At 41.1% G+C, this 18,718-nt stretch overlaps 1 protein-coding gene across 1 annotated transcript in view; it reads right to left on the bottom strand.

The window, feature by feature from the left end:
* The window catches only part of LOC117535726 (disks large homolog 4), a 62,216-nt gene that overhangs the window by 29,284 nt on the left and 14,214 nt on the right, over nucleotides 1–18,718 (bottom strand). Inside the window, 1 exon segment of the mRNA XM_034200257.1 lies at nucleotides 14,398–14,559. Coding sequence (XP_034056148.1) covers nucleotides 14,398–14,559 — 162 coding nt within the window.

Below are 18,718 nucleotides of genomic sequence, written 5' to 3'. Positions count from 1 at the left end.
TGCTGCACTGTAATTACACCGAAGCTGCAGGGACATATTTAAACATTTATTAAAGAAAAGTAAGGAGGACGGAGAGAATGAAGATAGAAACCAGATACCAACTAGACATGAGTGCCGAGCTGAAAGGGCAGGGTATAATGGGGGGCTCTTGGGGAAACACTATAGAAAACAGTAATTGAATCCTTACATACAAAATGAGTGTCAAACACGTCTTAGAGGGGTTAGCTGTTTAGTCTGGAGCATTTGTGTGAACAAAGTATTGTGTAGGAACAGTTCTGTGGTTAGAGGAGAGACACTGATATGGATGCCTTTTCATTAGAAGAGACAGTGTAATATAAACTGAGAGGAGGGGGTATTTAGAAAGCACTTCATGCCTGCTGGTTTTCACTCCCGGCTTTTCAGTTGAAGGATAAATCTCAAATGTGTTGTGTAATGTTTACTGCTTTAGAAAAACAGTTTCCCTAACACTTCTTTTGAGACTGATCTCTGTAAGTGCAGGTAGATTGTTATTGAAAGAGACAAGGAGCAAGGACGGGATGGTTATCTCAAATACATAGGAAGCTTTGGTATTTGGGTAACTCTGGTATATTTCCTGCTTCTACGGATGTACACATGCTCAGGGATGTTTTTGTATGTCCTTAGGGGAAGTTTGAAGACATAATAAATGCTGGCCAAGTTTTGCTCAATGCCTAGATTCCTTTGGGATTCACTGCAAAGGGAAATACCCTTTCTGCAACACCGAAGCTTCACTGCTCATTAGTTCAGCCTTACACTTTCAAAACAACCCTTTTCTTTATATTTTTCAAGCAGGTGAGAGCACATAGTTTGCCTCCCTCTTTAGAATGATTTTGATGCTTTATTGTCTTATATTGTGTACATTTGTGATGCTTAAAAAGCAATTATTTGGGGCTTGTATTCGCTGTTAGAACATAGAACTTCTAATGTAATCACAGCAGTCTGAAAAACGGCCACCACAACAATTGATGTAGCCCCATAATAAAAGTAGGACATGGTACAGCAGACTCATAGTCATATAAAGTAGAAGGGGTAAGGATGTCCATTAATATGAACATAGATCAATATCAAAAGTTCTGCGTGCGGTGCAAAAAAAAATCATTTCTAATTACATTATTCCCCCGAGTAAAGAAAAAAAAAAGGATGTCATTTGAAACTAAAGCACCTCTTCGCTAAATCATGTACATAACCCATAGACCTCGTCTTACTTTGCCAAACCGTTGCAGTGCTTCCAGAGACAATCCTACCCATAAATCAATGGGGCCTGGAGTGGAGCTGGCAAACCCCACACCATTAAAGCAATAAAAAGACAGACTGACGACACCACCCACACATCAATGACAAGCACACAGCACTACACACACACACACACACACACACACACACACACACACACACACCACACACACACACACACACACACACACACACACACACACACACACACACACACACACACACACACACACACACTGCACTGCATGTAGGAACGCATGTCACCTTACAGAACATGGATGAAGTACGTCTGTGAGGGGATGTATGTGAACACATTTTTCTTACTGATGACTTTATGCTGCAAGGTTGAGCAGAATGCCCCATATGTTAAACAGTTTCATTATAAGCAGGCCCTTCAAGACATGGTGCGTTCAAGGTCAGGCCAGGCAGACAAAGACATGAATGGATGTACATGAGTAACCACTTGTTCAACTGAGACATAGAGACTATATGCCACTCGTTCAAATGATCCCATCTTTGCACTTTTCAAACGTATTCAAGAACAGGTCTAACTATGTTTTCCTTTTGAATACCTACGTTTCTATGTGATAATTCGCTTCTTGTCTCTCAAGGTAGAAAGCAATAAGTACCGGCCCTTTTAATATGAGTCCCTTAAATGTCAGTGCACAACCCTTTCTGCCTTGAAAGACAGACTAAATCTTTTGAGCTATTCAAGGAGCGTGAGGCTAATAAAATAATGTTTTATTGAGAAAGCAGCATAGCCATCTTTTCAAGGTTATGAAAGTCACTGCACAGTCGAACACTGACACCTACAGGTTTCAGTGTGTCCTGCAAACAGATAACATCTATCTGTCTCTCAGAACCTCATGCTACTGTATACCACTGGAGCTTTAGCATCCTTCTAACTGCATTGTGGGTACTTTCATTCTTTTACATATTCCAGGATAGCTTTTGTGCAAAAATGCATCCGAGAAGCTGATTCTAAAGTAACAATGTGAATATAACACTGGAATTCAATATTTGATACACAAACATCATTTGGAAACATTTCAGATCCGATAATGTGATATCAGGCCCAAAAATAGTCACTGAGTTCAAGCGTAACACATCTCTAGACAAAGGAGATTTGAATGGCAATGAGTTCGAACAAACTGATACCATCAGAAAACACATGACCTCATACTCTGGCAGAACAGATACAATTAGGTTGCACAGGTCACCCTTTACACGGCGGTAAACTTCGAGTGACACTAAATCCAGCAAAGGACAGGAAATGAGGACATAAAACTGATGAGGATGACTGATGATGAAACTGATAGTTTCAGGGTGATGGAGCGAACTCGGGTTGCTTTGTTCTTACCAGTGTGGAGACAGCGGAGGTGTACATTGGAGTGTGTGTCCCCGAAGACATCAACACAGGCTGCAAAAACAACATCAAAGAAAAGGGTCATCATGCGGAGCAGTGTGCCTTATAGAAAGCAAACGGTACAGAATCGGGCACCAACATAGCAAATAGTTCACTAAGAGTGCTTAGTCTTAGTCTTTTCTTTTTTCTTTTTGTCGCTGCTTTTAATTGAACTATTCATATCTTAAACTGCACTGTAACTTTTATCCATGTATTTTTTCTTTTAATGTTTATTTTATTAGCTTTTCTTTTTTAATGGACTGATTTTACATGCCATTTTCTTAATGTCTTTCATTTTTTGTAAAGCATTTTGAATTGCCTTGGTGTTGAAAAGTGCTATATAAATAAACTTGCCTTGCCTTGCCTTGCCTTAGTCAACTATTTGGCTATGTTGGTGATAGTTGACTAAGAATGTCTTAAGTCGAGGAAAGCCCTAGTACTGTGACGCATAACATCTGTAAAAAAGCAGCTCAAATAAACACTGCATGCTGCAGTTTGACAACATCTATCAGTGTTATAGATATTGTTCAGGAATGACACAGTATGTCCATATCTGATAACGCACACTGATACATTGTATACCACAAATACAAAACCATTTCCATTCATAGAAAAAAAAGGGAAAATACAACAATCTACATGCTTAATGATACAGCAGCCCCGAGTCATTGATAACTTATTGATCGGCAAATCAAAACAGCTTATTCAGAATCGGTTAACAATGAAACAGCAGTGGGATCGTTACGCCTGTTAAACTGAATAGATCTTACAGCTGATGCTGCTTCTCTAAACAATGCACCCTGTGCCTATGAATTTGACAAGCAGTGCAGCAATTCCACATGTCAGGAGACGCTCTCCTCCCACTGGAGGAGTTTCACATCGCTGCAGAGCACCTCATTAAAGTGTGAATGTCTGCTGATCCAAGTAGGATACCTGGGCGGTGGATTCCTGCTGATCCCGATGTTTACATACGCCACCTTCCCTTCCCAATATAGACATGGCCTTCTTTGAATGGCTCCACTGGACACAAGTGCCTTGCACAATTGCACATCAGCAGTTGTTTTGAACAGTCGTGAAGAGTATATAACAAGCACTAATTTATTTAATCACATAACCCCCGTGAAGACTTCCCTGGCAGGTGTATAGGTTCAAACTGAAGGAAGGGGGGGTGGAGTGATTTGAGAAAGAAAAGGAGAAGATTACAACTTACAAAAGATGTGAAGGAAAAACTTGAAAAAAGGGGATTTATTTAGGCTAGGCGATTCACTAAAATGACTCGTCATATTATATCACACTCCGTAATAAACAGGGTCACAAAACCAAAACATGGCACTGTGTCAGGAAGCAATACTAGGTCAAGTGGTTACACAAAGTGCAGACAAACCAGCGTCATCATCAGCCTTTCTCTCAAAGCAAAAACAAAAATATCTTGATCTCATTAGATTGAATAATCTATTACTCTTATATTATGCTGCTAACTACCGGCCTGAGGCTCAAACTGTTTGGTCTACAGCCATCCATCAGCCTGGGATAGACACACTTTTATTTATCTTTATGTCTTTTTTATACCTATTTATGGGTGCAGCCATAAAACGATGCAAACAATTCACTTTGAACTAGCGCTAGCCTGGACTTTTACACTTCACAACACTTCTCCCTGAAGAGAAACACAAGACTTCATAAATAATGTCAGTATTCCAGAAATAGAAACAGGGCCAATCCTCGTTCCTAAGTGTAGGTGTCTTAATAACAATGTTATTACTATTGCTATGTTTCCCATTTAAGTTTCCACTCCCCCACCATTTAACATACTTGCATGTCAATGTTTTACAAGACAGTTTTGTATTCAAAACTAAAGTTTTGATTTAGTTTTATCTGCGGATACCAGAATGTCAGTGTCAGGAGTGATGAGTATGATTTAGGCTCATAAATAGTGACGCTTTACTCAAGTATAACCTGGAGCGGTTATATCTGATGGGACTAAAGCTGGCCTAGTTTTAAACTAAACATTCCTCCAGACAGAAGTGCTTTTGTAGAATAATAAAAGGGACAAGCGAGGAATCAACCATACTTGACTGATCCGTCACTGTCAAAGATGTTCCAACTTAGTTTCACTTGGTGTATTGATCCATTTGTGAACGAGTGCTTTAGACTCTAACATTTAGGCTAGTTATAAAACATAAAATGACATTCAACAAAAGACCCAGCTGCAACAGAAACAGGGTTGTTTCCAAATATAAGAAATAACATAGACATAAGTGTTAAGTGGATTAACACTGCGCTGTTTAAAGTCATGTTGGGAATTCTCTGTAATCATTTGACTCATTTGTAGGCTGAACAAAGGGCTGATTTATCTCCAGGCACATGGTGTCAAGAAACTACATCGAGAACAGGACAGTACACATTACATGATGACGCATGAAACACCCTCAGCCCACTCAACACATTCAGTTCTAAATATATTGTGATAGAATCATGGAATGGTTCCTTTTTCTTCTTCTTTAATTACCCTTTCTTGATAGATGGATACAAGTACATCAAGACTTGAGAAAGCTCATATGCCCAAGAGAAGCATGCTAAGAACCTGTGAATAAGATGGAGCTAATTGAGGGTATAACCCATAGACTGTATATATTAGGGGTGTAACGGTACACGTACCCGTACCGAAATTATTCGGTACGGGCCCTTCGGTTCAGTACAGGTGTGTACCGAAGTGTACCGAACGAATATAACGTTAAACGTAAAAAATTGAGAACGTGAACAACTTTTGGAAGTAATCTCAGGTGCTGCGTCGCAGCATTCAGAGTAATTTGCTCACATTGGGTTCAACGCGTCATAGAGCGAGCAAGTCATTTCATTGGATGAGAGGCATACTATGAGAGCTGGTCAGAGGGATGCGTTCATATGTAGTCAGTAATTTGAGGAACTGTCGAAAATTAATGGCGAACGCAGATAAAGTTGAGCTCGAAAATCCTCCAGCATCATTGAAGTCTCCGGTTTGGGAACATTTTGGTTTCGCAGTTACGAACAAGGATGAAGGACAAAGACAGGTGGACCGAACCAAAGCTGTTTGTCGGCATTGTTCAACTAAAATTGGTTACGCGGCTGGCAATACATCAAACTTGCACACTCATTTGAAAAGGCATCACCCGAACGTGAATATCACCGGTACCAAAGAAAAAAGACTGAAGTGCAGACCCAACTCCCGCTAGCATGGAAGCCTCCACCACTCGCAGAAAGATCAGACCGAGCCAAAGCTATTACAAACACCAAATATCCTTATGTTGCCATGTTAGCAAAGCGCTACCTGGCTGTATCTGCTACCTCCGTCCCTAGCGAGAGGGTGTTCTCCACATCAGGAGACATTGTTAGTGCCAGCAGATCTGCCCTTTCGGCAAGCAATGTGGACAAGTTCATCTTTCTTTAAACAACATGAAAATACAATGACAAGCAAGTCCTAATGTCAAGCTGGCTGCTTAGGAACTAGTACAGTTCAAATACAGATTATTTCAGTTCATCGAAATGCTGCACCTTAATGTTCATTTTATTATATTTTGTATTTATTTGAGTGAATATTCAGTTTAATAATAATTAAAAACCCAAAACTAATAGTTTATGTTTTGTGAGTACTAGTACAGTAAAGTTCAAATACAGATTATTTCAGTTCATCGAAATGCTGCACCTTAATGTTTATTTTATTATATTTTGTATTTATTTGAGTGAATACATTATTCACAGTTTAATAATAATAAAAAAAAAATATATATATATGTTTTGTTTTGTTAAAAAAAATTCTGCTGTACCGAAAACGTACCGAACCGAACCGTGACCAAAAAACCGAGGTACGTACCGAACCGAAATGTTTGTGAACCGTTACACCCCTAGTATATATGTATAACCTCACACTGTACAAACAGAAGTGACTGATGATGATGAGCAGCTAAACAAGTGGTGTTACAACATGTTCAGATGTCTGGCTTTGTGGTGTTTCTGCCCCTGCCTTCATCAAAGATGGCTTTTAAAACCAGCCATCCGTTGAGGGCGACTGTGGCTGTGAGTACGGCCTCTCAATCTTAAGGTTGTGGGTTTGATCCCAGCCGTCCTACATGTCTGTGTGTCCTTGGGCAAGATACTTGAGTTGCTCCCAATGGCAGGACCAACGGTGCTTTCTTGAATGTTTGAATGCAGTGTGAATAGGACAGGTAAAAGATGACTTGTAAATGTCAAGCGCTTTAAGGAGTTGTAAAGACTGGATAAAGCGCTATATATAGTCCTTTTAACATTTCATTTTCATTTCATTTCAAACCTTTATTTAACCAGATTGGTCCCATTGAGATCATAGATCTCTTTTCCAAGGGAGACCTGCAACATTTACCATCCAACAAAACGCACTTTGTCCCTGATTTCAATGACGTCAAGAAAGTGATGGTCAAGACTCGTAAGAACTAAAGTATGGTGTAAAAAGAGCCAGTAAAGTAATTGAGCTGTGTGAAGTTGTGACATTTACATCCTGGTACTCTCATCCCTTGAGAAAATGATATACACTGATGAAGGTCCTTGTGTAAAGCATTTGCCAGCTACTAACAGAGTTTGAGGCGTGGGACATGCAGCAGCCTATACTTCTTTTAAATATAATGTCATGTTTGAATAAAATAACATGTTTAACAGATCATCAAATCCCATTAAAAGACCCAAACTCTATATTTGATATGGACAATATTGCTCTGTTGAGTATTGTTAGAAAAATATCACTCATCGTCACCGGCATGATCTTCAATATCAGCATACATGTCTTTATTATCCTTGCAAGAATGCAAGTAGTCATCACACACCCCCGGTTGCATGGGACAAAAGAGTAACTATAGTAGAGTCCTTCACATGCTTATATACAAGAGAGGGTGTTACAGTCAACAAGATGGAAGAATACCGGTTCAAACCAGTATTCTGACATTAGTTAAGATTAGCCTGCGTGAGCAATACACATGACAGTCATATGTCTATCTCGAGTGACTGTCATCATGCCAATCTTAGGAACATAGCTATCATAACTTCAACACAGTGTCTCATGAGCGTCATCCATGTAGTCATACATCCGGCTACGTGCACAGCTACGTAGGGCCCTCTGTTATCATGTGCTACTCTGATATAGAAGGAACATTCACCATTTTCCCCAACAAGTATTTATGGCAACAGGAGGTTTATGTGGGATTGACAGTGACTCCTATCATGTCACCTGGTGCAAGGACGTAGCTCATTGAGGTGGTTTCAATCATTCAGACACAAATACATGTCTATGTCACTAAGTAAGGATTGGGTTACATTACTTACTTGTTAGGGCTAGGGTATGGTAGATTCATTGTTGTTCTTGATCAAATATATTATATTGACCAGCCCTATATTGAAATGAACTCTACCTGGAGACTTATTACAGAGAAGCTTTTTACTTACTTATGGAATTTGTGCAGGACGAATATTACATTTTACATTTTTCTCTCAAACAGATTTAAAGGGGACCTATCATGCAAAATGCACTTTTGTACATCTTTTACACATGAATATGTGTCCCCGGTGTGTCAGGGAACTCACCAAGTGTCAGAAAACACAACCCTCTCTCTTTTCCTCCATACCCAAATCTCTAAAAACTGCAACGGATCTGATACAGACTGATACAGATTTGAAATTGTTCTGACGTCAGAAACGGGGTGCTCCGCCTATATGGGCAACTTTCCACCTATCAGGGGAATGAGAGGTTGCGTGGCATGGTAACAGCATGGTAACAGCATGGTAACAGCATGGTAACAGCATGGTAACAGCATGGTAACAGCATGTAACACGCATGGGTAACAGCATGGTACCATGACGCTCGTGCCTCGCCCCCCTCCTTTGCAGGGGGGCCGTGGTCATCTGCAGCTCATTTGCCACAGAATCAGCCCTTGTGAAGACAGGGGCTGGAATAGAGCGAAATGAGGCATGGCTAAAATGCATGATCTGTTTGGTATTTTGAAAAAAAACTTCACAGACATGTTTTTATAGGTATTCAAATATAGCATGATAGGTCCACCAGGGCTCGACATTAAGGACTGCCCGATGGCCCGGGGCCATCTAGTATTTAGCTCGGGCAATGAAGCCTCACCTGCTGGTTGCCCGATCGGGCAATCTATTATGCCAGTATCATGCAGCTTACGGATCCGCGGATCCACGGATCGCGGGTCGACAGTAAAACTAAACATATCTATAACTAGTTTAGGTAGTTTGAGAGGTCATTAAAATAGCTATGTGTGATATTCTAACCTGAAGTGTGTGTTTTGTCCGCTCACCGCTGCATGTGATCATGCAGAGCTGCGTGTCGACTCGTCAGCAGCAGCTGATCTCTCTCTCCCGTCAGATTAGACTTCACTCGCGTTTATGTCCATATCGATCAGATCCAGCTAGTTCTAGCTAATGATATGATACCCTGATTATTAAAAGACACCTAAACAATAAGTGTCGCTATGCAACTGGGTGAGGCCACAAAGTATAGCGCAAGCATTATGCATTTGTTTACATGCTCACCGGAAACCCCGAGGCATTACCAACAGATTGCAAAAATCAGGGCATATCTTGCCTCAAAACGATGCAGAGAAAACTAGTCCATGCATTTTGTTACTTCAAGGCTGGATTATTGTAACTCTTTATTATCAGGGTGTACCAAGAAGTCATGTCAAGTCGCTTCAGCTGATTCAAAATGCTGCAGCTCGTGTACTAACCAGAGTTAGGAAAAGGGACCACATTACTCCTGTTCTGGCTGCCTTACACTGGCTCCCTATAGAACACAGGATAGAATTTAAAATTCTTCTTCTCGCCTACAAAGCCCTTAATGGGCAGGTGCCATCTTACCTTAAATAACTCATTATACCCTACTGTCCTACTAGGGCATTGCGTTCCAAGAATGCAGGGTTGTTGGTTGTTCCTAGAGTCTCTAAAAGTACAATGGGAGCCAGAGCCTTTTCTTATCAAGCTCCACATTTGTGGAATCAGCTTCCAGTTTGTGTTCGGGCGGCAGACACCCTATCCGTTTTTAAGAGTGCGCTTAAGACCTTCCTTTTTGATAAAGCTTATAGTTAGGGCTGATTAGATCCAGCCCCTAGTTTTGCTGATATAGGCTTAGTTTGTCGGGGGACATCTTACTTCTTCCTTCTCTCTGTCTATACCTGTGTACTCTCATGTTCCGATTAACCCAGCTTCCCCAAATGTCTTTCTTTTTGGTGTCTATATACGCCGGGATCCGGAGTCATGGATGATCCTGCGCTCCGCTGTCCTGGATCGCGAGCCCTGGATCTTGAGTCGTGGCTGTGGTCCTGGATCATAGGTCCTGGATGGATATCCTCGTGGATTCATCTTCCTATTATACACACATGCATTTCCAAACATTTGGACTACCTATGTTGCAAAATGTATTATCTTTTCAATTTACACACGGCATCTATTGCACGTCTGTCCGTCCTGGGAGAGGGATCCCTCCTCTGTTGCTCTCCCTGAGGTTTCTCCCATTTTTCCCTTTAAAACTGTGGGTTTTCTTCGGAAGTTTTTCCTTGTACGATGTGAGGGTCTAAGGACAGAGGGTGTCGTATTGTCATACTGATATTTTGTACAAACTGTAAAGTCCACTGAGACAAATGTAACATTTGTGATATTGGGCTATATAAATAAACATTGATTGATTGATTGATTGAGATCAACGCACAATCAACCCATACAGGACATCTCTTTCTCCACATTAAGTGTTAGACATTAGAATTGACTATTCTTGTCTGTCACATACTCTTCTTGTCTGTCACATAAGTGGCGCAACTGAAGCGGTATTGCGCTAAAGGGAAATTATTTTTGACCGAAGAGATTAATGGCACATTTCCACTGCAGCGGGGTTGCCCCGTTTAAGCGTCCCTAAGCGTCCTCGCTCAGGCCTCGGGCTGCCTCGCTGGCCGTCCGAGGCCGTGGCGCATTTCCATTACAGTTTAGGACCTGGGGTAGCAACGCAGTGTAGGCGGGGCGATCGGCTTCTTTTTTTGTTTTCACATTTCGAGTTGTTCCGTCGAGCTCCCGCTGGATTTGATCATCCCCAATGAGATGTAGGAACGTCGTCACCTCCTCCTCGGTCGACCACGGTGTGCTTTTCTTTGACGTTGCCATTTTTGTAGCTCCTCCGTTTACAAAAATGCTGTGTATAAAAATGCTGCAAGCTTGCTTCTAGATATATATGCGACGCTAGGGATGAACTCGCGCGCGATCTTGTGACGATTCTCTCTGACCAATCAGCAGTCGAGAGTGTTGACGTCACTAGTTCAGCCCTGGCCCTGGTCTGAGGGAACCACGATTTTATGGGCCGGAAAAAGAGAGAAAAAGTACCCGCTAGCTGGTGCTACGCTATATGGAAAGGCCACCAAAAACTGGCCTGGCCGCTTGAGGACGATTAAGGACGCTTAAACGGGCTACCCGCTGCAGTGGAATTGCGCCATTAGATTTGCCGGCTATCAGGAACACTGACGTCGCCATTTTGTGTGCTTCGCGGATGCGTTCGGCTCCTCTCGACTGCTGCTCGGGTCTGCTCGGTCAGCTTCCGGATGAGGAGGCATTCGTTCGACCAATTTACAGTAGATAACATTACAAACATTTTAACAGGGCCCATAATAGTGTAAATAATGTTTGTTTTGGCAGTTATAACTGAATGTAATGTTTCTTTTTTACATCTGGGAAGGCCACTTTCCAGCCTTCATCAGATGGAAAGTGTCTTGACCAACAACTTAAGTGTTTCTTTATAGCTATGCAGGGCATGTAAGCGAGCAAACACAAACAACAACAGACAAACAAGTGAAATGAAGAATAACAATTGAAATTGTACAATATTGTGGTGGTTCATCTTATAATCAGTCTAGAGAATGCACCAGACAGCATCTAAGACCTGCAAAAACTAAATTTTCTAGGGGGAGGCCACCCAAACCTTCGTGCGTCATTTCGTCCGCGCACCTTTTCAGGGCAATCTCTATTGGGCTCAGGGCCACTGTAAATTAGCTTAGATGGCCCACAGTTCCCTCCCATCACAGTGTAATACACAGTGCTCCCATGAACTGTGAATAATGACGGATCCCTTGGCATGAGCGGGATGATAAAATCCAGTGGGAGAAAGGGGATTATCAAACCAGCAGAAAGGTCAACAAAGGACAGCTTGATACCCTTTGAAAAAGCAAAGTACTCAGGTTTTACACCATTTTACTATTTCTTTATCATGTGTTAGTGTGAAGAAAAGCTAATTCCCCACCTTTAGTCGCCAACTAGTTACAGTGGCCGTTTGATTCATTCCGCGTTTTGACTCGACAAAGCAGCGAAGGGTCAAAGACATACAGAGGACAAACAAAACCCCCACAACCCAAATTAAAGCCTGAGCTTGTTTGTCTCTGTGTTATCTGTTGTTTACTGTTCATTGAACAATCCCAATTAGAAAGTCAGCAGCCAGGTCATTCTGTTCTGTTCAAGCTGCACTTGTTTAGTCCTTAACAAATGTTCAAATAAGCAGAGAGCAGTGATAAAAGGACATGGAGATGAACTCAGATTTTAACTTAAACTTTTGCTAATTACTGACACACAGTGTGTTTCCTCCTGTCTTATATTATACTCCTGTATTTTATTAATTACTTGTAGATGCGATGCTTCGAAGCACATTTAATCATCTGTCTATTAGAGAGTAGGTTGTGCGCACACGTTTTCATAATAATACCATCATGTTATGTGAATAATCCAGCACCTCTTGAATAATGTATCTTTCTTTCTGTTCTCTCTTTCCCTCCACACTCGCACACACAAATGAGTGTCATTAGTTTTCCTAAAAAGAGTTTAAACACCACTATAAAACATTTAGAGATCAATTTTACTGACTGTATTATATTGTTTTCTAATTTTAATATAGAGAATGTTGACTTAAATGATTTTCGCCACACTCATTGTGTCATGATGATCTGTTTGTGAAAGCCTCTCCTATGCCATTACTTCTCAATTTAACCGTGTGCAAGGAGAGATCTGCGTGTCCTCCTCGACAGCTCAGGCTGATCGAGCTCTGCGTGTTTGAAATGGCAGCGGTGAAGCCCAATAACTCAGCCTCTCCTCCCTGCTCATTAAAAGAGAGCATTTTAACGGACACATCCGCTCCCCAGGGACATCAGTGCACTCTGTGTGGGAGATGGAGAAACACTTTCCCCCTCAGAGCAAATACATACAGGAGCTCTTAAGCCCTAATAGCCAGTGCTGCTGTTAAATAACATGTGTGGGCTTACTGTATGAGATGGATCGTTATTAAGTGAGCATTACAGCGTACACCTGCTTGCCTTTGTAGCTACAATATGTTTCATTAATGCACTCCCTGCAACAAGACTCCGCTCGTATTCCCACTGCTGTCAGCTGTATCTTCTGACTGCTGTGTGGCAATGAGTCATGGAGCTCTCTTAGACCTTTCTTCCTCTGCATTAGCCTTTGCATTTATGAGATATGTGTTTCAAAGTAGTTTCAGTGTCTGTACTGCGAGCTACTTCAACACATTTTTATTTTATTTATGAAGTTCTGGATAACTTTGTTCATGCTTCGAAAGCGGTCACTTCCTGCCACAGCATCACAGATGTAAGCCTATACCTTCATTTGACTACTATATTGTGCCAATAAACACATTTGTTTTTGTTAAAAATAACTTTTGTTTTTAGAAAAGTCCCCTTAAATTGCTGTGATTGAGTGAAAAACAAGTCGAAAACATGTTAAGAGTGGAGTATACCTGTTGATGTTGTAGTACTTGGATATAGAAAAAACATAAAGAAATAAAATACTGTGTTAAAAATGTGCATTATCATATCGTCCATCCTTAATCTCATTAGATGTATTAACATCTATTTTAAAACCAAGCTATACCATTCTGTAATGTTTCTTAACAAGAACAAACTATAATAGGATATCTTTTTTTTAAATCATTTTTTGTCTACCAAAAAAAGATTGGATGTCAAGATCTGATTAACTTCATATTATAATCTATCAGGGTAAGTTGATCTCTGACTGCATAGTGAAGTGGAGGTGATCTGATTACTGAATGCATCTGGAGTCCACTCAAGAACGTTACGCTGTTAAGCTCTGATATCACATTACCCTACATGTAAGTCGTACAGGTGTAAAGATGATCTGTCACTAAAAGGTGCCAGGAGGCCACATTTCCTCATCATTTCATTATATTCCCATTAAAGTATTTATGTTGCAGAATTACATTTTCAAAACAGACATGACATGGTTTTAAGTGCAGCGTTATAATAGATAATGTGTTGTTATGAACCACTGCGCGCCAGCTAACGGGAACTCCTAATACAAATGTAACAAGCTTTGAGTTGTTACTGTATGTCTCTGAAGCACATTATAATGAGAGGAACCACATCACAATAACTATACATCTGTATTCATAGCATACTGATAATGTATATATAAGGTATAGGTAGGTATAAGTATATATAATATAATATATAAGTAGGTATATAGGTATAAGGTATAGGTAGTTCAGAGTATCCTTTTTTGTCTCATTTGGCTTTAATTTGAAATGCTACCACCCTTTACCAACACAATTTTGGCCATTTTAGAAACGTTATGTATAAGTGTTAGGAAATATCTACATCATACATTTAAACATTTCCTAGAAAAAAGGGAACCACCGGATGCCCAAGTTCTGATCGTGTGTGTCCTACCTTGACAGGAGAGATGTGTGTGTGCGGTGTGTATCCATGTATGGCCTCCATGGCAGCGAGGTTCTTGTCACTCATGTGAAGCATCTCGGCACTTTTCCCTGGAGCCAGATGTGCTGGACTGTGCTCCAAGGGGGGCGTCTCCTCATCCTGGTACCTGTACTTCTGCAGATACAAAACACAGATACACAAAACCTGTTAATGTCGGAACTAGACGCTATTTGTTTATTTATTTAAAAACGTCAATGGCTGAGAGTATGTAAATCATAAACAGAATCCAATGTCAGCGTCATTATGTTTTACATTTTGTCGATGCTATCCTCAAGGTTCAAGGCTTTTATTGGTCATACTAGCTACAGTGTAGTTATGACGATGAAAATCTTGAAAAGGCTCCTCAAACAGTGCAACACAATAAAATCCTTAACAAATTGTGATCAAACTCCCTTCACGGAGATGTATTTCCATACCAGTGTCATCTTAAGCAAAATGTGGGCAAATCTGACTTAACACATAGCATGTGGGCCGCCCACACATGCAAAGTCAAGGCATCATAGAGGCTTGCAAATATTGCCATTGTGCGTTTAGCAAAGTAATCTTCCTCCACAACCACATGGAGCAGACCGTGACTCATAGTGGCTCCACATTAGCAGAACATGCCTCTCTTCCTCGTAGCTTCACTCCCCACCGATATCCCACACCTGGGCGGCCTGCCAGCAGCAGCCCACTGCGTTAGCCACACATGGTAGGCTTCATTCTAGGCGTGATGACACAATATCTGCACACAGCGTTTTCCATCAGAAACACATCAGAAGGTGGGGAGCATCACAGTGGAGATCGGCCACACTGTCCAGTGTCCTGTGGGTTCGAGCCTGTGTTGCTGCCACAAATGCTCCTGAAGCCCCCAGGCCCACATTGTGCTCGGCTGCACTGCAGATGTGAAGCAACTCTTTCTGAAACATTTGTGGAGATCATCTGAATTTTGGCTGATGGCCTAGTGGCCAGCTCTGCTACTCTCCCCTTTCTTTCTTTCTTTTTTTGGAGGCAGACGAAGAGGGAGGTGCATCACCGAGCCCCGTCTCAGACAGGGCTGCCTAGCAACCAGAGCAGAGCAGAGATTGCAGAGCCACAGTCGGGGCTGCCAGCATCGGTCCTGGATCACATTACACTGAGACCAGCAAAGAAGAGAGGGAGTGAAAATAGATGAAGATAAAGGAGAAATGAGGGGGATGAGTAAAAATGACAAAAGTTCTACAAAAAACAGCAACAATGTGAGGGGGGAGGGGCCAGAGAGAACGTGGATGATTGCTGAAAGCACCGTTCCATAATTACAGGTCGATAAGCATAAAAGGATCGATATTACACGTTTTATTTTCAAGCAGTGCTGAGCGTTAATGTAAACAGATTAAAATATTATGTAAGCATACCAATTATACCACCAACTGTGTGTAATACTGAACTGGGTGATTAGCTAATCTCCATCCTCTCTATATCATTAAACTCTTTAAAGTAAGATTTGTATCCAATAACAGAAGACATGATTCTTAAAACTCTGAAAGACTGTAAATGACATGAATCACAGTTCAGAGCAGCCCTGAGCTCTGCTGTGCCTCCCCCTCTCCTGCATGACCAACGTTCATGCTGCCATGTTGCCTTCTGTCCCACTGGTGGGGGATGTGACCGTCAGAGCTTATATGTTACACAGTGTCCTTCGGGGAGAGGGCTCTAGGTGCATTTCCTCTCACCCACTGAATTCTAATATTGTTGCCCAGTGAAGCACAATAGCACAACATTGTTAACATTTATAAAATACAAACAATGTGGTCACAGATGTATTTTATGATGCAATCCTAGTTTGACTAACAGTTTTTGTACAAGGAGGAGGAATGAATAATGACACATACAATACAATGGATGAATGGGAAGATCTAGGAGAGGCTTTCCCGTTGGACGTTAATGAAAGGTCAATTCTGGTCCGTCAATTACGGGATACTTCATTCCTGGGAATGATCCGTTTTCTCAGCTAGTTTATTACTCTTATATTCACCTTGTGTTATACAAATCAATAAGACCCTGATCATTAGGGCTGCATTATAAGCACAAACTCAGCTAGATGGAGATGATGTGAATGCCGCCTATCTATTCAATCCAATTCTATGTTTGTATACAGTACCCGTGACTTCCTGAACTACACCTTACCCTCTCATGAGTGGCAGCAAGCAGCTGTTATTATGTTTCCAACCATACATATTCTTCACACAAATTCTTACCTGCAGCATTCAAATAAGCTACACAACTTCACACTCAATCCCTTACCATGAAATATTGATCTGATTGTTATAGCTAAGGCTTCCAAAGGGGCTGCTTTTCTTAAACGTGAGCAGCAGCGCTGGGTGTTTAGAGACAAATCATTCTTTGTTACAAGGTAATATTGCACCTCAGGTGAAAGGTGAGCTTAGTCAGAATAACTAATATGAAAAAAAACAATACAATTAAATTGTATAAAGGATTGAGGAAACATTTGAAATCCCTCCTCTACCTTACCTCCTGTAGGAGCTTGCACTGGTCAACTTCTTGTTCCTTAGCCCTTGTTTCATTTTTGTGGCTTATTTGAAAATGTTTATTATTGTTTTATGCTAATAAGTTCAAGACAACAACATGCCTCTGCACCTGCAATCAACTCTGATTAACTGTTAGGTTGTGCAAAATAAACATCTTTATAGAGTGGTGCAGTGACTCGTCCTAAAACCCGGAAATAAGTTAGCATTTTACCACTTCCGGTTCCTTCGTCAAAAAGCAACGCAATTTCTCCATAGGATTTCGGAAAATAGCTGGAAATCAGGTCTGTGGTTGAGACACATTTAAGAGACGGATCACGTTTTGTTCTACGACATTAAATACATCAGCAGTGACTCCACTGGTGATTTCTGAAGAGTTTACGTGTCTGAAAAACGATGGTTGTTAACAAGTGGCTGAATAGGACTACAGAAGTTGTCGAGGCCGTTGTACGTCATTACACTGAACACGTGAACACTCCCGGGTTGCATTCCGATAATCCAAAAATCAGCTCCTAAGTTCTAACCCTATCGTCTATTCCTTAACCTCTGAGTGAAACGTCACGGGGTTAAGGGATAGTGGATAGGAGAATTCAAAAGGACTTAGGAGAAGAGACCGCGTACTTTAGAGAATCCGAATGCACTTTCACTATCCGACGTGTTTATGATGCGCCAGCGGACGTCATGAATGTGCGTCTGCTGCTGTGGGGAACCATGGAAACTACAGTTTTCTATACAGCGGACTACAACAACATGGATGTTAATAAGAATGAGGGACTACTGTAAACTCATCTAGAGACTGCACCGTGCTCTGATGCTTTTGCTTTATGAATGGGACAACAGAGAAACATATTCTTCATGACCAAAGTTGGAATTGAAATAAAAAAGGAAAGTGAAACTTATGCTCGTCACCCTCTCCCTCCGGTCCACATTAATACAAATGATCCCAATACGTATGATTGTATGAAAATATCTTAAAATCAATACAAATGTATTTATTATAAACGTTAGTCCTTAACATCTATCACTGTGTATATCACCATTCAAACATCTTTTAAAAGTTGAACAAACCCCACACAGCTCAGTAAAAACTAACGTTCATATTTATCTTTTTGATTATAATACTGATGAACGTTCAAAACAAAGCACTTTGGCAACTTACCACATACAATTTTAAAATGCGTAATTAGCACCGTAACTTTCATGATATCATTTCTCGGTCAAATGTTTCCGTGAACGGCCGACTGTTGAGTGACGGCAAATGCTGCGGCTGCAATGCATTGTGGGGCAGCATTTTCTCCTCTCCTTTCGGTTAGGGAGGTCCAGTGGTTCCTAAGCTAAAGGAGGTTATAAAGGAAGTTTGAAACCTCCTTTCCTTTCATTTGGAGAATTGGAAAGGCACTTATCATGGCTGCCAGTGACGTATTTCCGGGTCATTTCACTCCGTTAGGAAGGTTCCTAAACTAAATGGACTATTGGAATGGGGCCCCGCTAAGTTTGTTTTTCCCCGTGTTCTGCTTGAAAGCAAGTACCTGCCTCCTTCAGCAGCGACCCTGCTGTAATTCGTTTATAGCATAACGTTAGCATTTTGCTTCTGGCGATTAGAAATTATAAAAGTAGGGTAGAAATGTATATCCGACTGAACAAAACGTGACCCGTTTCTTAAATGTGTGTTGACCACAGACCTTATTTCCAGCTATTTTCCAAAATCCTATGGAGAAATTGCATTGCTTTTTTGTCAAGGGAAGGCGTCACTGCACCACTCTATTATC

The sequence above is a fragment of the Gymnodraco acuticeps genome, unplaced genomic scaffold (genome assembly GCF_902827175.1).
Source record: "Gymnodraco acuticeps unplaced genomic scaffold, fGymAcu1.1, whole genome shotgun sequence".
Lineage (NCBI taxonomy): Eukaryota > Metazoa > Chordata > Actinopteri > Perciformes > Bathydraconidae > Gymnodraco > Gymnodraco acuticeps.
Note: the sequence above shows the minus strand (reverse complement) of the source record. Positions and strands in the feature narration are given on the sequence as shown.